The 21,494-nt window shown below is 45.1% G+C and overlaps 1 protein-coding gene across 1 annotated transcript in view; it reads right to left on the bottom strand.

Annotated features, from left to right (window-relative positions):
- Positions 1-1,605: 1,605 nt before the first annotated feature.
- The window catches only part of ccdc92ba (coiled-coil domain containing 92Ba), a 55,137-nt gene continuing 35,248 nt past the window's right edge, over positions 1,606-21,494 (bottom strand). The window contains exon 3 of the mRNA XM_072243155.1: positions 1,606-2,608. Coding sequence (XP_072099256.1) covers positions 1,923-2,608 — 686 coding nt within the window. The 3' untranslated portion in view covers positions 1,606-1,922. The remainder of the gene's footprint in view (positions 2,609-21,494) is intronic.

Genomic DNA, 21,494 nt, shown 5'->3' on the forward strand with positions numbered 1-21,494 from the left:
CATTTACAAATTTTGGTACCACAGTCAATAAAACTATGGGCAAAAACTTCTAGATATATACCTTGTTAATGCTGAAAGAGCTTATCATTGAGCCTTTATTCATAATTGATATGAAGGACACTGGCCCATTCCAGTGAAGACCAGTGGGCAGATGACTTATTAGATGTGTTAACCCTTTGCTGAACTGAGATTTCTTCTCCAACCCTTTGTTTTAAGATTATGGGTGTTTCTGGTGAAGTCAGATCATTAATATACCCCCCTAAACTTGTCATAGTGTTTGGAGACTTGCATGCTTCAATGACCCAGATTGCTATGCTGGCTCTCAGGGCCTTGCGCTTTAGTTCTTGGGAGGGTCACCCATGCCAAACAGATCCAAGGGTAGAGTCCAGACCAAGAGTGGTCCACAGGTTCAAGGATTCAGCTTGAGGCTAACCACCCTAACTCGTCAAAAAACAATTGTTACGGAAACAGCAATGAAGAATCCTGCAATATCTGTATGCAAATATGGACGGACAGAGATAGAGGACCTTCATTATTGCCCAAAACACCAGCGGCGTAAATGGGCAGTAAGTTAACATCAGGTTTTCAGGGTTAGACATTAAAACAGCGATCAGAACATTTACTGGGCTCTCAGTGAATCTGTTCAGTAACAAACATATAAAAAACAATAGATGGATTCCCTGCCATCTTCATTGCTAGCCTTATGGAGCTAGAAGACATTCTAAAGTTTGTGAGTGGTACTGATGCTGATAATGGGGTTCAGCTCCTGAAAAATAAGCCAATTAGGATGAATGGTTATCAGCAAAGTAGTTTCTGATTGGTTTAAATTTTATTAGCTTTCCAGTAGTAAAGTTTGATTTTGAGGAACGATTAACCCATTATATTGTATAGTGGATCTTGTGAGGCAGTAAGATGCCTATGTGTGAGGACAGGTTGGTAAAGTGCACTGTGAATTAACCTGCGCCTTTTTAAAGTCATAACATTTACGGATCAGGGAGTGGATTATAATCTGTTCATGACTGGAAAATATTTGCAGGGCCAAGATCAGAAACAGAGAGGGATGTATGTTAATGATTGTCTTGCGCGCGAAACTATCTGTAATATCTGAGGTCTGACCTCAGACATAGATAATTGCAGAGAATAGACGCAAAGTTATCTAACTAAAGGATCTCCTACACCCCTACTTGTGGGAAATCAGTTGCACTAATTTGGAAGGATGCCAACGTTGTTCTTCCGCAGAGCTGTTCATGTTGTTCCCTTTTAAGGCTTTTTTAAAGCCTAGCTGGTGTTAACTAAAACACCAGGTGAGTCCTGCTGCAGCTCAGTTCAACAGTGGAGAGATTGTGCATTTGGTGCGTTCTGTCGCTCGTCTCTGTAAGCTCCAAATAATTGTTTTTTTTTACTGATTTGCAGTTTTTCAAGTGTGACCGCGATTTCCATCAGAATTCTATCTGCAGCACAACGTCGAGGAGTGTGCATATCTGGAGCTTTTTTTTTGTAACGCAGATTTGATTTTAAATCAACTTTTTGATAATTTGATATTTCAAATATTTATTACAAAGAGTCACCCGCTGATTTGGTTTAATAAATCATGGCGATTCCGCTTCCTGTCTTTTGACAGGCGTACTTATCAGGTTTCTGTTTGAAAGAGGCTGCTGTTCCCTCCTGTTGTTTGACCCAAGATAGCTAGGTCTGAGATTAATAGAGTGTTTTATATAAAACAAAAACCAGACTGCGAGGGTGACGAACGGCTGCTCATTCGCTCCACCGCTGTCGGCCGAAGGTGTGAGGGTTCCTGAAACTTCACCTAAATGGGCTGCGGGCGTCTCTGAAACGAGGCGCCGTGTCAATGCCGTCGACCTGAGGGGAGAGACCCCCACTCTCTCACCCCCTTTTGCAGAGGGTGGGCACCCGCTGTCCCGTCACTTCTGCACGTCTTCGCCATTGCTTTCCTCGTCGGTGAGCGGGATCTCTGTCTCAGCCGGTGGCCCCAGGAGGTCGGAGCACGTCGAGCCAGCCGGGGTCACAGTTCTGGCGAGGGCATGCTGCGCTGTCCCGGGTCCGCCGCCACCGGCATGCCTGCAGGGCTGGCTGGCAGCGGCCGGCTGCCCCTGTCGCTGGGCGTGCTGCCGCTTGGCCTGGAGGAAGAGAGCAGGGTCGGGCATGGGATCCCACCTGGGAAGGGTCCTCGGCTGGGCGGAGTCTCTGCGGCTGATGCCGGTGGCTCTGCACGGGGGTCTGTGGCTCCTCCTCAGGGCGACCGAGGTGTAAACCGGAGAGGCGGGGATCGCCTCGTCGGGCGGCCTGCCCGAAGGTCGCTCCGTTGGCCTGGAGCTGCTCAGCCGCTGCCTGACGCTTTGCAGCTGGAGGGAGAGCTGCGCCGCCGCCTCCGACTGCTTCTGCAGCTCCAGGTTCAGCATGGCCATCCTGTGGCTCCGCCTCTTGAGCTCCTCCAGGAAGAGCCTCTCCCTCCTCCGCATGCTCTCCTCCAGCGCCGAGATGAGGGCCTCCTTGCGGCGGAGCTCCCTCCTCAGCACCGCGTTCTGCAGCTCCTTCTCCCTGAGCTGGGCCTCGATGGGCGCACAGTCCAGCCGTGGCTCACACTCGTCTGCAAGGGAGAAAGACAAGGTCAATACCAAGTGCGCAAACGATCATAAGATAGAGGAGCAGAATTAGGCCGTTCAGCCCATCCAGTCAGTTTTAGCCTTCAATCATGGCCGATTTACTTTTCAATCCTATTCTCCAGCCTTCCCTCTAACCAACAGCTATCAGGCTCGGTCTTAAATACACGAGGCGACTTGGCCTCCTTCTGTGGCAATGAATTCTGCCACATAAGACAGAAACGGGTGAATTTATTATGGGGAACAAGGAAGTGGCAGACGAGCTGAACAGGTACTTTGGATCTGCCTTCACTAGGGACACAAACAATCTCCCAGATGTAATAGTGGTGAAAGGACCTAGGGTAACAGAGGAACTGAAGGAGATTCACATCAGGCAGAAAATGGTGTTGGATAGACTGATGGGACTGAAAGCTAATAAATCCCCAGGGCCTGATGGTCTGCATCCCAGGGTAGTTAAGGAGGTGGCTCTAGAAATTGTGGACGCATTGGTAATCATTTTCCAATGTTCTATAGATTCAGGATCAGTTCCTGAGGACTGGAGGGTAGTGAATGTTATCCCACTTTTTAAGAAAGGAGGGAGAGAGAAAACAGGGAATTATAGACCAGTTAGCCTGACATCAGTGGTGGGGAAGATGCTGGAGTCAATTATAAAGGATGAAATAGTGGCATATTTGGATAGCAGTGACAGGATCGACCCGAGTCAGCATGGACTTACGAAGGGGAAATCATGCTTGACTAATCTTCTGGAATTTTTTGAGGATGTAACCATGAAAATGGACAAGGGAGAGCCAGTGGATGTAGTGTACCTGGACTTTCAGAAAGCCTTTGATAAGGTCCCTCATAGGAGGTTAGTGTGCAAAATTAGAGCAAATGGTATTGGGGGTAGGGGACTGACATGGATCATAAATTGGTTGGCAGACAGGAAACAAAGAGTAGGGATTAACGGGTCCCTTTCAGAATGGCAGGCAGTGACTAGTGGGGTACCGCAATGCTCGGTTCTGGGACCGCAGCTACTTACAATATACATTAATGATTTAGATGAAGGGATTAAAAGTAACATTAGCAAATTTGCAGATGACACAAAGCTGGGTAGCAGTGTGAAATGTGCGGAGGATGTTGAGATAATGCAGGATGACTTGGACAGGTTGGGTGAGTGGGCAGATGCAGTTTAATGTGGATAAATGTGAGGTTATCCACTTTGGTGGCAAGAACAGGAAGGCAGATTACTATTTGTATGGTGTTAAGTTAGGAAAAGGGGAAGTACAATGAGATTTTGGTGTCCTTGTTCATCAGTCACTGAAAGTAAGCATGCAGGTACAGCAGGCAGTGAAGAAAGCTAATAGCATGTTGTCCTTCATAACAAGGGGAGTTCAGTATAGGAGCAAAGAGGTCCTTCTGCAGTTGTACAGGGCCCTGGTGAGTCCACACCTGGAGTACTGTGTGCAGTTTTGGTCTCCGAATTTGAGGAAGGACATTCTTGCTATTGAGGGAGTGCAGCGTAGGTTCACGCGGTTAATTCCCGGGATGGCGGGACTACCATATGTTGAAAGATCGGAGCGACTGGGCTTGTATACACTGGAATTTAGAAGGATGAGAGGGGATCTGATGGAAACATATAAGATTATTAAGGGATTGGACACGCTAGAGGCAGGAAACATGTTCCAATGTTGGGGCAGTCCAGAACCAGAACCCACAATTTGAGAATAAGGGATAGACCATTTAGAACGGAGTTGAGGAAAAACTTTTTCACACAGAGAGTTGTGGATCAGTGGAATGCTCTGCCTCAGAAGGCAGTGGAGGCCAATTCTCTGGATGCTTTCAAGAAAGAGTTAGATAGAGCTCTTAATGATAGCGGAGACAAGGGGTATGGGGAGAAGGCAGGAACGGGATACTAATTGTGGATGATCAGCCATGATCACAGCGAATGGTGGTGCTGGCTCGAAGGGCCGAATGGCCTACTCCTGCACCTATTGTGTATTCCACAGATTCACCACCCGAAGAAATTTCTCCTCATCTCAGTTCTAAAGGAATGTCCCTTTATTCTGAGGTTGTGGCGTCAGACCTAAGACTCTCCTAGTGTAAACACCCTCTCCACTTCCACTCTATCCGGGTCTTTCAGTATTTGGTATATGACACTTCTTCACTATGGACCTGAGTCCACTTGCAGAGTTACAGACTTCCACTCTTGGTTCTCTCTCTACATACAGACATAGGACAAGGAAACAGCCCCTTTGGCTCAACTGGCCCATGAAGACTAACCTAGTCCCATATTTCTGCATTTGGTCCACATCAGTCCAAAAATTTCCTATCCATACACCTATCCAATCTCTCTATACATCAGTGTTCCTACCACCCCTGGTATTTCCTCTAAATGCCCTTTCACAATTTGACTTCCCAAAAGTACATCACTTGGTACTTGGATAGACTAAGTTCCATTTGCTGCTGCTCCATCCAGCTTTCCAGCAGATCCAGGTCCCACTGTATCCTAAGACAACCTTGTTCCTTAACAACAGTGCCACCAATGTCCGTGTTGTCTGCAAATGTACTAATCAGACTACCTATATTCTCATGCAAGTCATTTATATATTATTACAAACAACAAAAGTCCCAGCACTAATCCATGCTGTGCACCATTTGTTACTGGCTTACAGTCAGAAAGACACCTGTCCATAACCCTCTGCCCTCATCAAGTCTTCTAGTCACCTCTTTATATGCCAAAAAGAGCTGGCACAGGTTTCAGAATGAGGCACTCGATCCATAGCTAACCCACTCACTCCACAGCATTGCAAATGTTTCGTTTTCTAGTAGTTATCCAGCTCCCTTGTGGAGAATACTATTTAACTTGCTTCTACCATTTAACAGCTCAGTGGGGGATGGAAGAGCTCTCCTCTCAGCTTTTCTTGGATTGGGTGGAAACAGTTCTAATGTACTGCAAAAATACTTAATTTTGAACTCTCCTACTGAACCTTCCTTTCAGCCCAAAATGGAATATGATATGGTTTTAGTTGGAAAGATGTTGAGGAGGATTGCATCACAAGACCACCAAGCCTACCAAGGTCCTCCTGCTACTTCCACATGGACATGAGTGTGTGTGTGTGTGTGTGTGTGTGTGTGTGTGTGTGTGTGTGCGTGTGCGCACATACTTTCTCTATCTGGGAAACTAGGCAACATTTAGAAACCAAAACCAACCCAATCTCTTCATCAGATCCCAACCTTCCCCAAGTCCAGGGACGGATCCGAAAAGACTAGGACTCCACAATCCATCGATTCAATAAGTTACTAGTCATATATTCTTCAGCTTAATAAGGTGATTTTTAAACCTTTTGTTTAATAATATTCTTCCCATTTAATGAGAGACTTGTGTTTCTGCAGATACCGAGTGGCAGAATACTTCATGGGTCTGCTCAAGATGATAATATTAAGAGAGCCATTATTTCCAGTATCAGGTACAAGATCATAAGACATTGGAGCAAAATTAAACCATTTGGTCCATCAAGTCTGTGCTGACTTGTTTTCCTCTACAACCCCAATCTCCTACCTTCTCCCCACAACCTTTGACGGTCCTGCCAATCAAGAACCTATCAACCTCTGCTTTAAATATACAAATATATTAATTATTGAAGATAATAATAATGTAGGTTTGGTCCAAAAGATGAGAGCAGTGTTATTGTCAGGGACGTGAGAAGATGAGATACATCGATCTTGGGTGATAAATGCCATTTCTCAAACAACATAAGCATCAACAACACCCCAGGTCAGAACAGTTGCCGAATGAAACTCTGTAATGCATCAATCATCTCTGATGAATTTTCCCTTCCCTCTTCACCACTTATCCCCATTTCTATTCTTTTTTTTTGTTCCCTTTGGTTATTTAGCCACTGGGTGAATTGAATTGACTTTATTACTGACATCCTTCATACACATGAGGAGTGAAGATCTTTACATTACAGCTCTGTCTAAATGTGCAATATGTAATTTATAGTAATGTATAATAAATAGTATGTACAACAATATAACATAGAAATACAGTTGTGTCAGCATGAATTAACCAGTCTGATGGCCTGGTGGAAGAAATTCTCCCAGAGCCTGTTGGTCCTGGCTTTTATGCTGTGGTGCCATTTCCCGGAGGGTAGCAGCTGGAACAGTTTGTGGTTGGGGTGACTCGGGTCCCCAATGATCCTTCAGGCCCTTTTTACACACCTGTCTTTGTAAATGTCCTGAATAGTGGGAAGTTCACATCTACCGATGTGCTGGGCTGTCCGAACCACTCTCTGCAGAGTCCTGTGATTGAGGGAAGTACAGTTCCCATACCAGGCAGTGATGCAACCAGTCAGGATGCTCTCAATTGTGCCCCTGTAGAAAGTTCTTAGGATCTGGGGGCCCACACCAAACTCCCTCAACCATCTGAGGTGCCTTTTTCACCACACAACTGGTATGTTCAGACCACGTGAGATCCTCGGTGATGTTTATGCCGAGGAACTTAAATCTGTTCACCCTCACAACTCCAAATCTATTGATGTCAATGGGGGTTAGTCTGTCTCCATTCCTGCTGTAGTCCACAACCAGCTCCTTTGTTTTTGCGACATTGAGGGAGAGGTTGTTTTCTTGACATCACTGTGTCAGGGCGATGACTTCTTTTCTGTAGGCTGCCTCATTATTATTTAAGATTAGGCCAATCGGTGTAGTATTGTCAGCAAATTTAATTAGCAGATTAGAGCTGAGGGTGGCGACACAGTCATGGGTATACAGAGAGTAAAGGAGGGGGCTTAGGACACAGCCCTGAGGGGCTCCTGTGTTGAGGGTCAGAGGGGCAGAGGTGAGGGAGCCTACTCTTACCACCTGCCAGCGATCTGCCAGGAAGTCCAGCATCCAGCTACACAAGGCAGGGTGAAGGCCAAGATGTCTGAGCTTCTTGTCGAGCCTGGAGGGAATTATGGTGTTGAATGCTGAACTGTAGTCCAAGAACAGCATTCTCACATAAGCTTCCTTCTTCACCAGATGTGTAAGGACGGTGTGCAGAGCTGTGGCTATTGCGTCATTTGTCAATCGGTTGTGTTGGTAGGCGAATTATAGGGGGTCCAGTGTGGGTGGCAGTATGCTGCAGACGTAATCCTTGACCAGCCTCTCAAAGCATTTGCTTACTATTGAGGTGAATGCGACAGGACACCAGTCATTCAGACATGTTACCTTGGTCTTTTTGAGTACAGGGACACTGGTGGATGTATTGAAGCAGGAGGGCACTCTTCACTGGGAGAGGGAGAGATTAAAATGTCTGTCATCTCTGAGGCCAAATGAGGTGTGGTTGTCATTAACAAGACCAGCATTCTTATTCATCCATGATTCCCTCTGATTGAGAAAGCAGATGCGAGTTACCCACATTGATAGGTGTGCATCCCCACATGTCCCAGACTAGGTAAGGACAGCAGGTTTCCTTCACTGAAGGACATCAGTGAACCTGATATGTTTTTATAGTAACTAGTAGTCCACAGTGGTCTTTAAGCATACTTACTTAATTCTTGAATATAAACTCTCCTGCCTCTGGATTTGTGCTTCAGAACTTTGGCTGCTAATCCGGTAACTCAACCACAATGCCATCACGTCCATTTAGAAGATTGTTCACATGAGCTATAAAGTGGGTGGTGACTCTTCTGACACATTGAATTAATATTTGATGTGATGCAGTGATGGTAATGGTTAAGTTAATGGATTAGTTAGTATCCAGGGATTAAAACCCATCACAGGAGTGATGTAGAGTGAGACATCTTTGGTTGAATGGGGATTCTCATTGATAGGAGGCGGGCTGCCCCAGTACATTCTGGGGTGTGCTGGTTGCTAACGCAAACAATACATTTTACTGTATGTATCCATAAGACATAGAAGTAGAATTATCCCATTTGGCCCATCTAGTCTTTGCCACCACCATGGCTGATATACTATCCCTCTCAACCCCATTCTCCTGCCTTCTCCCTGTAATCTTTGACGCCCTTACTAATCAAGAACCTATCAATACCTGCTTCAAATATCCCACTTCATACCCAAATGTACATTTTAATATTCATGTGACAGATAAATCTGAATCTGATAGGGGAGCTGGGAGAACCTACGAGCCCAAGCAGCAAAGGGACGATGAATGCTTTGGGTTGAGATCTGCATTCCCCTCTGTAGCTACATACATTGTAGCATAAAGTGACCATTCCTGTAACATTTGGGCCCAGAGAAACAGACAGTTGCAGGTAAGGACATCATTTTTGCTTCAAAAAAAGCCCCATCAGACTCCATGGCTTAGTATTACACCACTTGGAAATTTTATTTAATTTATTGAGATTACAGCGTGGAATAAGCCCTTCTGACCCTTTGAGCCATGCTGCCCAGCAATCCCCCAATTTAACCCTAGCCTAATCATGGGACAGTTTACAATGACCAATTAACCCACCAACCAGTATGCCTTTAGACTGTGGGAGGAAATCAGAGCACCCGGAGAAAACTCATGCATCATGGTGAGAACGTACAAACTCCTTAAAGGCAGCGACGGGAAATGTACCCAAGTTATCTGTCCTCCTGGCCTAATCACGGGACAATTTACAATGACCAATTAGCTTACCAACCGGTATGTCTTTGGACTGTGAGTGGAAACCGGAGCTCCTGGAAGAAACCCACACAATCACAGGGAGAACATTAAAACTGCTTACAGGCAGTGACAGGAAATGAACCTGGGTTGCCTGTACTTCTCTGTACTAATCCTGGGACAATTTACAATGACCAACTAACCTACCAATCGGTACTTCTTTGGACAATGGAAGGAAACCCACACAGCCACGGGGAGAACGTACAAACTCCTTATCGAGTAAATGGAAAACAAAAGATTTCCACTGTTATATTTCCGTACACTAATTGAACTCGGCGAAGAAACTGAGTTTCTGTTAGAAAGGATGAGATGTGCATCAGTCTGAAGTGGAATGTTTCAATCCCAGCCGCTTCAGGTGGGAGAGCTCGAGGCCTGGTGCCAGGCAAACAGCCTCTTCATCAATGTCAACAAGACAAAGGAGATGGTTATTGACTTCAGGAGAACACACACAGCTCTTCACATCGGCAGTACAGCAGTGAAAACTTTAGTTTCAAACTCTTGGGAGTGCACAACCCACACAAACTTTCATGGTTCAGAACACATTCCAGACAGTCAGGAAAACTCACTGACGCCCCTACTTTCTGAGGAGGCTGAAGAGAGTGGGAGTATGCACATCAGTACTCGTAACCTTCTACATGTGAGCGGTACAGGGCATCTGCATTGCGTGGTTTGGAAACAGCACTGTGGCAGACAGGAAGACTTTACCACAGGTAATCAAAACCGCCAGCGCATTACCAGCAACCAGCCTACCTATCATCAAGAATGTATTTACAGAAAAGTGCCAGGAAAAGGCCGGCAATATCATGAAGGATCTCACCCACCCTACTCATGGACTGCTTGTCCCTCTCCATCATAGACGAGTCTACGTAGCGTCTGTACCAGAACTACAGTACCAGGCTCAAAAACAGTTACTTTCCCCAAGCAATAAGGCTGATCAACACCTGCAACCATTAGCCCACCACTCCTCACCCTCCAAACATCACTTCTTCATCATTTCTTGTCAGTCACCCAATGTATAGACACTCCTGTGCCTTGTGTCACTTCATGTACACGTAATCAATCTATGTATATAGTATAAGCTAGCTTATGTATTTATAACTATTGTTGCACTCTTTATCTTAGTGTGTTTTTTACATGATGCTTTGCATTGGGAAGAAGAATTATTTCGTTCTCCTTTATATTTGTGTACTGGAAATGACATTAAACAATCTTGAATAACTCATACTCTTCTATGGGTTGCTAGCCAAATTGTTGTTTCAATAAATAGTTTATAACAACACTGCCAATGATCAAATGCTTATGAGAGTTCATCATGACTCTTCGCCACAGACGGCTGTGGAGGCCAAGTCGTTGGGTATATTTATGGCAGAGGTTGATAGGCTCTTGTTTAATCAGATTATGGGGAAAAGGCAAGAGAATGGGTTTGAGGGGGATAATAGATCAGCCATGGTGGAATGGTGGAGCAGACTCGATGGGCTGAATGGCCTGATTCTACTCCTAAGTCTTATGTCAAGAATGAAAATCCAAGATGACATGGCGATGTTCTGTAGATTTTATAACCCTAATATTAAACCCAGTTTCTTACCTGCAACCATTTGTTGGATGAGTAAAATGTTGTTAAGCAAATAATTTAAACTTCACCTGACATACAAGGCAAAAGCTTTTCACTGTATCTTGGTGTATCTGACAATAATTCTTACTGTTCCTTGATTTAGCCGAATGATTTAGTTTTTATTTAAAAACTAGAGATGAGTCTAACTTTTCCTCTAAGTTTACTTCCCTTTATAATTGAGATTCTTACACTCAAGCCTTTCCTATGTCTATGTACCAACCCATGAGAAAGAAAACACTAAAGCTTAAAAAGGGGAAGAGCAAATATCGGATAAAAGGAGGAGTGATTAGACAAATTAGTCCTGATGAAAAGGTTTCAACTCAAAATGTCGACTGTTTGTTCTCCTCCAAAGATGTTGCATGACCAGCTGAAGTCCTCCAGCACTCCAGTGGCCACACATCTTAATTCCACGTCCCATTCCCATTCTGACATGTCTATCCACAGCCTCCTCTACTGTAAAGATGAAGCCACACTCAGGTTGGAGGAACAACACCTTATATTCCGTCTGAGTAGCCTCCAACCCGATGGCATGAACATTGACTTTTCACACTGCCGCTAATGCCCCACCTCCCCCTCGTACCCCATCTGTTACTTATTTTTATACACACATTCTTTTTCTCTCTCTCCTTTTTCTCCCTCTGTCCCCCTCACTATACCCCTTGCCCATCCTCTGGGCTCCCCCCCCCCCACCAATTTTCTTTCTCCCTGGGCCTCCTGTCCCATGATCCTCTCATATCCCTTTTGCCAATCACCTGTCCAGCTCTTGGCTCCATCCCCCCACCTCCTGTCTTCTCCTATCATTTCGGATCTCCCCCTCCCCCTCCCCCTCCCACTTTCAAATCTCTTGCTAACTCTTCCTTCAGTTAGTCCTGACGAAGGGCCTCGGCCCAAAACGTAGACTGTACCTCTTCCTAGAGATGCTGCCTGGCCTGCTGCGTTCACCAGCAACTTTTATGTGTGTTCCTCCAGCATTTGTGTGTGTTACTCTGAACTTCCAGCAGCTGCCGAATCTCTTGTGTTAGTGAGTAGACAAAGTCAAGTTTGACATTTTTAAAGCCTGTGGGCTAGGGAAAGGCTCATGGTGTGAGGATCTCTATAACCTGATAAACACCTCATTCCTTTCTCATGTTGGCCAAGGGCAATTCAGTAAACAGTTCCTGTAACCTGCCACTTTATTACTGTATTCTAGTAATTATGACTGTTATTTACCCATATAACCATATAACCATATAACAATTACAGCACGGAAACAGGCCATCTTGGCCCTTCTAGTCCGTGCTGAACTCTTACTCTCACCTAGTCCCACTGACCTGCACTCAGCCCATAACCCTCCATTCCTTTCCTGTCCATATAGCTGTCCAATTTTACTTTAAACGACAACATCGAACCTGCCTCAACCAGTTCCCTCTGCTCCTGGCTTGCTTTCTGGATACCCTTGCGTATGAAGAACTTCTTGATGTTCTCCTTGGTGGCTTCCCACCAGAGAACCGGGGAATCAAAGAAGATTTTCAAGGTTTTCCAACCTGTGTACTCCTTCTCTAGTTCTACCAACGTGGAATATGAGGTGTTAATCCCCTAATCTGTGTCCAGCCTCAACTTCACAGTACAGAAAGCCATGGGCAGCATGTCAGTATGTGAATGGGGAGTGGTATTAAAATCACTGGCCACCAAGATATACTGGTTATTGCAGCAGAAAGAGTGAAGGTGCATTAATTAGTCAGCCAGGCAGCATCTCTAGGGAGAGGCACAGTCAACGCTCCAGGCCGAGACCCCTCTTTCAGTTAGTCCTGACGAAGGGTCTCGGCCCGAAACGTCGACTGCACCCCTCCCCAGAGACGCCGCCCCTTCTGTTACTTCTAACCATCTAGTCTCTAAGGATCCACCATACAGATGCAGTTATAAAGAAGGCATGACAGTGGCTATATTTCATTAGGAGTTTGAGCAGATTTGGTATGTCACCAAAGATGCTCGCAAATTTCTACAGATGTACTATAGAGAGCATTCTAACTGGCTGTATCATCGTCTGGTATGGGGGGGGGGACTGCATAGGATTGAAATAAGCTGCAGAAAGTTGTAAACTCATGGGCACTAGCCTTCCCAGCATCCCAGACATCTTCAAGGAGCGATGCCTCAAAAAGGCGACATCCTTCATTAAGGACCCCCATCACCCGGGACATACTCTCTTCTCATTGTTACCATCAGGGAGGAGGTACAGGAGCCTGAAGGCACACACTCAGCGATTCAGGATCAGCTTCTTCCCCTTCGAATGGACATTGAATCCATGTACACTACCTCATCACTTTTTGCACTACTTAATTTAATTTTAAATATATATATATATATATATATATATATATACTGTAATTCCGTTTTGATTATTATATATTGCATTGTACTGCTGCTGCAGAACAATAAGTTTCACAACACATGCCGATGATATTAAACCTCATTCCAATTCCCCAGTTTGATGACATCCATTGTTGCGAATGAGCTGCACTGACGGTCAGAGGATGATTGAACAATCATAGCTTGGAAATGGTGGTGGGTCATTTTCCTTTGAAAACTTGCTGGCTCTTTAAATGAAATACTATCTGGATTGCCGTGGATGAAGCATCTCTAAGAAGTGCTCTGCCAAGCCCAATGCTGGTGTTAAAGCGGTTCCTCTAACAATGGGTGGCAGAGAGCAGATCAGATAACAGCAACTCAGCACTTCCACCTTAAGGTGAAAGAGAGAGAGATACACATCCTCTGAGAGTGCAGAGCCGGACCTCTTCAGAGATGAGGAGAAATTCTTGAGCTAGAGGGTGGTGAATCTGTGGAATTCTTTGCCACAGACGGCTGTGGAGATCAAGTCATTGGGTATACTTAAAGCAGAGGTTGATAGCTTCTTAATTATTAAGGGTGTCAAAGGTTATGGGAGAAGGCAGGAGAATGGGGTTGAAAGGGATAATAGATCAGTCATGATGGAATGATGGAGCAGACTTAATGGGGCCTAATTCTGCTCCTATGTCTCATGGTCTTATGGATGGTTAACTAAGTGTTGCTGGTAATGAATAAGAAATGTATAATATGCCACAGAAACCTAGCTTCATGGAGCAGTGCTACTGTGCTTGCAACATGTTCCATAAAATAGGGTTGGTGACCTGCTAAGACCATGGCAACCATTTTCTGATTCTAACCTATAACCATTGAAAGCCTCAATTCTAAAACCTAATCTATCATCTCATGGATACTAATGAAGGTCTGTAATTGGTTCAGTGCAGCATAAGCTCTGTCCATCCAGTGGGCCTGAGTCACTATTGACCAGTGCTAGTTACTTCAATCCTGTTTCCTTGTATCATTGTATGATTGCCTTAAGACCCTCAAAATGACATTGGAGGGCATTCCTGGAATAACCATGATTTAGATCATAAAATACAGGAGCAGAATTAGGCCATTTGGCCCATTAAGTTTGCTCCATTATTTAATCATGGCTGATCCAATTTCCCTCTCAGCCCCAATCTCCTGCCTTCTCCTCATATACGTTTATGCCCTGACCAATCAAGAATCTATCAACAGCTGCCTTAAATATACATTAAGACTTGGCCTCCACAGCAATGAATTCCACAGATTTACTATTCTCTGGCTAAAGAAATTCCTCCTCATCTCCATTCTAACAGGACGCCCCTCTATTCTGAAGCTGTGTCCTCTGGTCCTAGACGCTCCCACCATTGAAGACATCCTCTCCATATCCACTCTATTGAGGCCTATCAACATTTGATAGGTTTCAATTAAGTCACCCCTCATTCTTCTAAATTATAGTGGTACAGGCCCTAAGCCGTCAAACGCTCTTCATATGACATATTTATTTTCGCTCTGCTGGAACCTTTCTAATGTTAGATAGATTCCTTCTTCTCACCTTTGCATTCAGGTCAAGCGAGAGTTGACTCAGTTTCTTTAGCGTCTCGTACCTTCTCCAATAGATTAGCAATCCCTCAGTACTGTGGCTAGCGTGATGCACCATTCCACATTCAAATGTGGCTTGAAAACAGGGGCTGATTGAAGAGATAGGCAGCACAGTAGTGTAGAGGTTAGCATCAGCGATCACTGATCAGGGTTCAATTCCCACTGCTGCCTGTAAGAAGTTTGTTCAATCATGGGGATTTCCTCCCACATTCCAAAGACATATGTTTAGGGTTAGTGATTTGCGGGCATGTTATGTTGGCGCCAAAAGCGTGGCAACACTTGCAGGCTGCCCAGCGCAATTCCCGCTGATTTGTTTCGACGCGAACAATACATTTCACTGTACGTTTTGAAGTACAAGTGATAAATAAGGCTAATATTTAAAAGTGCTAACACTTACTCAAGTCTAAGTTATCAAAGTACAATCAACCTGAAGTATACTCTTTTACCACAGATGCTGCCTGAACTACTGAGTACGTCTTCCTTATCATTTTACCTTCTGATCTAACTCTTCATTGGTCCCAGAGATCTCCGTCCACACCCCTCAGAGGGCAGCGACCTCTGCTGAAAGGTTAGTCCTTTAACTCTTTTCTCACCACAAGGTGCAAGCAGATTTTGTGCAGCAACAAAACTGGCTCTGGGGGAGTCCAGGACCAGAACACATAGCGTCAGAATGGAAGGACGTCCCTGGAGAACAGGGATGAGGAGGAATTTCTTTAGCCAGAGGGTGCTGAATCTGTGTAATTCATTAGCACAAACCGCTTTGGTGGGCATATCATTAGGTATATTTAAAGAGAAGGTTAATGAATTCTTGATTAGTAAGGACATCAAAGGTTGTGGGGAGAAGGCAGGAGAATGGGGTTGAGAGGGATTATAAGTCAGTCATAATTAGTGTTGGGCATGCGGCTAAGTGGTTAAGGCGTTTGTCTAGTTACCTTAAGGTCGCTAGTTCGAGCCTCAGCTGTGGTAGTGTGTTTGTGCCCTTGGGCAAGGCACTTAATCACATATTGCTCTAGTCTGTGCGAGGAGTGGTGCCCCACACAGACTTCCAATCTGTGCCTTGTAAGGTATGAAAATGCCCGACGCAGGAAACTCATGGTCTGAATCAATGTTCCCTCCCTCCCCAATTAGTGCAGCAGACTCAATGGGCTGAATATCCTAGTTCTGTTCCTATGTTTTATGATGGAATGGAAGAGGAGATTCAATGGGCCGAATGGCCTTACTTTGTTCCTATGTCTTATGTTTTATGAACGAATGGCGGAGGAGATGTGATGGACCGAATAGCCTAATTCTGCTCCTATGTCTTATGGATATGGGCCAAGTGCAGGCAAGGAGATGGGCATCTATGTCAGCATGGATGAGTTGGGCTGAAGGGCCTGATTCCGTGGTACATTGCTCTATGACTATAATATTATGCCTAGTTCCTTCAGCACACCATTCACATGGATTTATCATCTCCCTCTGTGGAAATGAACATCCTCACAACATGCACTATCAGTCTGCCTCAGGGCACTGCTTTTAACACAGTGGTCCCCAACCACCGAGCCATGGACCGTCAGTGGGCCGTGAGGAAACGATATGATTTGGCGATATGAAACGATATGAGTCCACTGTACCTTTCTTCATTCCCTGTCATGCACTGTTTAACTTGAAATAACCTACCAAATCATACCAAATAACACATAAAACCTAAAATAGCACTAACATATAGCAAAAGCAGGAATGTTATGATAAATACACAGCCTATATAAAGTAGAAATAATGTATGTTCAGTGTAGTTTCACTTAACAGAATCGGGAAGATTAAGCCAAAACTGATGTGTAGAGAAAAAATCGGCACGTACACGCATGCACACACAGGTGCCCGCGCAAGGCTTCATGGTCATGGTAGACTTTCTTGGGGTAAACACAAGTGTCCCATATTTGGCTGCTACTTTTGTCCCTTATTTGGGAGTGAGAAAGCTGACAACCCTAACTGTAAAAGACATGCTGAGGTGAGTTTAACCCTATTTGAACCACCCCCCCCCCACCCCGTTGGCTGGTTCGCAAGAATATGGTCAATATTAAACCGGTCTGCGGTGCAAAAAAGGTTGGGGACCCCTGATTTAACACACCACCCTCCTCCCACTCCATCCTCAAGCCTACCCATCCTCTACAAGACTCAAAACTGCAGCTCCTCATCCCTATCCGCTGACTTATCTTTTGTTTTTCCAAGGTTAATGGCACCTTTTGCCTTTATCCTGTCTCTTCAAGTTTCTCATTTTTGTTTTGGGGGGAGGGTATATTGTAACAATCTGTAAGGATTGGGTGATTATTAATTTGCCTCACATGCAACCCTGCCAATTGTTAGTTAAACAGACATTATTTTAACATATCTATAAATGAGTTTCATCATAACCCATAAACAATTGTAATAACAATGATTGGATCAACCTCTCCCTGGTGACTTTTCCAGTCAACAGTTTGGAATAATAATCCCATGTAACAAAACAAGTAAAAGTTTTGTAGCAAATCATAAACATGAGAAAGGCTGCAGATGCTGGAAATCCAAAGCAACACACACAGAATGCTGGGAGAACTCAGCAGGTCAGGCAGCATCTATGGAAAAGAATAAAGAGTCGATGTTTCGGGCCAAGACCCTTCATCAGGACTGAGAAGGAAGGGGGAAGGTGCAAGCATAAAAAGGTGGGGGGGGGGAGGAGAAGGTGGCTAGCTGAAAGGTGATAGGTGAAGCCAGGTGGGTAGGAAAGGTCAAGCGCTGGAGAAGAAGGAATCTGATAGGAGAGGAGAGTAGATCATAGGAGAAAGGGAAGGAGGAGGGGACCCAAGGGGAATGAATAGGCAGGTGAGAAGAGGTAAAATGTCAGAGTGGGGAACAGAGGAAGTGGGGGTGGAGTTTGCTCACCAGAAGGAGAAATCGATGTTTATGCCATCAGGTTGGAGGCTACCCTGACGGAATATAAGGTGTTGCTCCTCCACCCTGAGGGTGGCCTCATCTTGGCACAAGAGAAGGCCATGGACTGACATGTCAGAATGGGAGTGTAGCAGGTTGAATTATTTGTGGAAACAATGTGTGCTTAGTCCTTTAGGACATACAGGAGGCAAACAAGTGCGGTACAGAGAACACGTATAGTTTGTTACCTGGTTTCAGAGTTGAATAACCTTCCATTGTTGTGGACAGTAAATTTTTTTCAGAGTCATTGAAGAGAATTGTACACCAGGAAAAAGCTAGATCGAAGAACCACTCGGTGGTCACCGTATTGGGTCACTTGCGAGAACGTGGCAAGTGCACCGGTGGCCAATTGATCGCGGGGTGAATAGGGCCTCCCCCAGGCGGGAGGCAGTCTCTTTCTGTGCTGGCTTTCGAATGTGCATGTTTCGGTCTTAACAGGCCAGTTTCATTGTTCCCGAACTGTAAGTTGCCCAGCGTGTACCGTGACTACCTTGACTCAATAAAAAGTTAAATCCTACTATTCCGTTGTTGCTCTTGCTCCGCACAAGCGTAACGCACACTGGCTTGAGTGAAGGTCAGTAGGGAAGGGATTGTGTGTGTGGGGGGCGGGGTGGTTGCAGGGTTGTAGTTCAAGACCAGTGAGGAAAACATGACATCCAGCCACTTGGTCTAGACACACCCAGACATCCAACACTGGAACAGTCAAGATTTCCTCAGACTGGTCCTTCTTTCAACGTCGTCATCTTTCGCTTATTGGTAATGAATCAACCTTGATTTCCCATAAGTGTTCACTGAAATAAATAACTATGATTAAAACGTTTCTGGCACAAACAAATCTTTTGCAGAGCAATGTTGCGCACGACTTAAGCAGCATTATGTACTGGAGCAAAAGGAATTTTGGTGAAGGCAGCAATATTTATTTGGATCGTTTTGATGACCGTTACATATCCCGTGAAATCCTAGTAGCAGAGAGAAACATCTCACATATTTATTGATTATAATGTGTAATGTTGAAGCCTTAATGTTGAAGCCTTAATGCTAGAATCTTTTGTTTTACCGGTGGGCACAATAGTAGATCCTTATTGGAATAATCCAGAAAGGTGCTGTTTATAACCAGGACATTCTGTGCTCTGCTACTCACTGAAGGTCATTTGGTAGCCATCATGCCTCCAGCTGACAAAGTGTGTGTGTGCTGGTGGGGGTGGATCAACTCCCCCCCCCCCACCCCATAGCAGAGCAAGTACCCAGGCTGATTCTTCAGGAGGTGCTGATGGAGTATTTTAAATGAGTTAAGCGGAGGCCCGGAGGATCCCGGGTGGAAATGAACAAACCCCCTCGGCTCAGGGGAGCTTCCAAATGTCACTTGCCCCTCAACCAAAGTAGACTTCACACCGTCAATCATCAAATGCTAAAATATTAAAGCATGCATTCCTAAGTTTTAAACACAAGAGATTCTGCAGATGCTGGAAATCCACAGCAAACACACACAGAATGCTGGAGGAACTCGGCAGGTCAGGCAGCGTCTTCGGAAAGGAACCAACAGTTGATGTTTCAGGGTGAGACCCTTCTTCAGGACTCAAGAACGTCCTGAAAAGGGTCTCAGCCTGAGACATCAACTATTCATTCCTCTCCTTAGATGCTGCCTCAGCTGCCGAGTTTCTCCAGCATTTTGTGTTTGTTCTGAAGTTTTAAACAAGCATCTGCAGTCTCTCTTTCCCTTCTGCTTCTGGATAGTCACTGCTACAGGACTGTTCCTTTAAAGCCTACACTATCAGTTGGTGTGTACCCAGAAGCAATTTGTTAATGATTGTGAAGGTAATGAAGTCCACTGGTGGAGATGGGTCGATGGCAGTATTGTCCAGGAGTGGTCTCTGTGGTCTTGATGCATGCTGAGTTATCTAACTCCACTGCCTGATTAATTCCATTTTCAAAGTTGAATAACATCCCATCATTTTCCAGGTCACAGTGCAGGCTTGCTGGGTAGCCACTGTTCCTTGTTAACACTTCCCACAGGGCAGCTACACACGATAGCTCCAATGTAACTAGTTACACTCCCCGCAGCAAAGAAAAACCTTTCTATGGCCTCAGAGGATCTTAAAGTTCTTTACAGCCAATAATGTGCTTCAGAAGAACAGATAAAACAATAGCCAGTTTGCACAAAGCAAAATCCCACAAAGAGGAATGTGATAGTGACCACCTGATATGCTTCAGCGATGTTGATTGGGGGATAAGTATTGCCCTGAGCAATGGGGATTGCTATCCTCCTCTTCAGAATGGTGTCATGGGATTTTTATGTCCTCTTGAGGGAGCAAATTGAACAGACTGCAACTCTGACAGCTTGCACTTCCTCTGTATTCAGAGGGAGATTGTCTGAATTTTAAGGAGTAGGATTTGAATCCAGAAACTACAGCTCAGGGGTGAAAGATGCTTCCAACTCAATCCATGGGATACTGCCATCTCCTCTATCTGATCGGAACTCTCAACACATAAAACTTGAGCCTCTCGAACCTGATTTCATTCTCCATTTTACAGACTTCCAGTGTCTAACTAAGACCATGAGGCCATGAGATGGAGGAAAAGAATGAGGCCATTTGGCCCATCAAGCCTGCTCCATCATTTCATCATGGCTGATCCATTTTTCCTCTCACTCAATCTCCTGCCTTCTTCATGCTCTGACCAATCAAGAATCTATCAATCTGCCTTACATATATATAAAGACTTGGCCTCCACAGCCGCCTGCGACAATGGATTCCACAGATTCACCACTTTCTAGCAAAAGAAATTCTTCCTCATCTCCGTTCTAAAAGGACACCCTTCTATTTTGAGGCTGTCCCCTCTGGTCCTAGCCTCTCCCACCATAGGAAACTTCCTCTCCACACACACTCTACTGAGGCCTTTCCACGTTCAATAGGCTCCAATGAGGTTACCCCTCATTCTTTTGAATTCTGGTGTGTATAGGCCCAAAGCCATCAAACGCTCTTCATGTGACAAGCTGTTCAATCCTGGAATCATTTTCGTGAACCTACCAACCTGCACTTTTTCGGGATGTGGGAAGACGTAGCGGTCACAGGGTTAAAGTTCAGACTCCACACAGACAGCAATGAGGTCAGGGTTGAATCTGTGTGGCTGGAGTCATAACCTTACGTACTTGTTATGGGGGCAGTAATCCGAAGGTTGCAGTGACCCTTCTGCACTGCGGTGAATGTAACCTACCCAGTCTTCCTCCTGGATGCAAGAAATTCTGCAGACGCTGGAAATCTGGAGGAACGCACACAAAGCGCTGGAGGAACTCAGCAGCTCAGACAGCACCCTGATGAAGGGCCTTGGCCCAAAACGTCGACTATTTGTTCCCCTCCAGAGATGCTGCCTGCCCACTGAGTCCCTTCAGCATTTTGAGGGGATTGCTCACTACTTCTTTGTATGTCAGCCACGACATTCCCGGGAATCAGCCTAGTAGCTACTGACTCTGCTCAGATAGCATTACTCACCTCAGTCCTCAGGTTGAGACCAAAGCTGCATCCCAACTCTAAATGGAGTCAACCCAAGGGCCTTTACATCCACAGCAAGACATCCTTGTTCCTGTACTCAAATCCTTTTGCCACGAACACCAGAAAACATTCCACTGGCCTTCGCAGCTGCTTGCTGCAAACTGAACACTTGCTTTAAGTGACTGGTGTAAAAGGACAACCAGGTCACATTGCACCAAGAGTCTCAATGAAGGGTTTCAGCCTCAAATGTTGAC

The sequence above is a fragment of the Mobula birostris genome, chromosome 25 (genome assembly GCF_030028105.1).
Source record: "Mobula birostris isolate sMobBir1 chromosome 25, sMobBir1.hap1, whole genome shotgun sequence".
Taxonomy (NCBI): Eukaryota; Metazoa; Chordata; class Chondrichthyes; order Myliobatiformes; family Myliobatidae; genus Mobula; species Mobula birostris.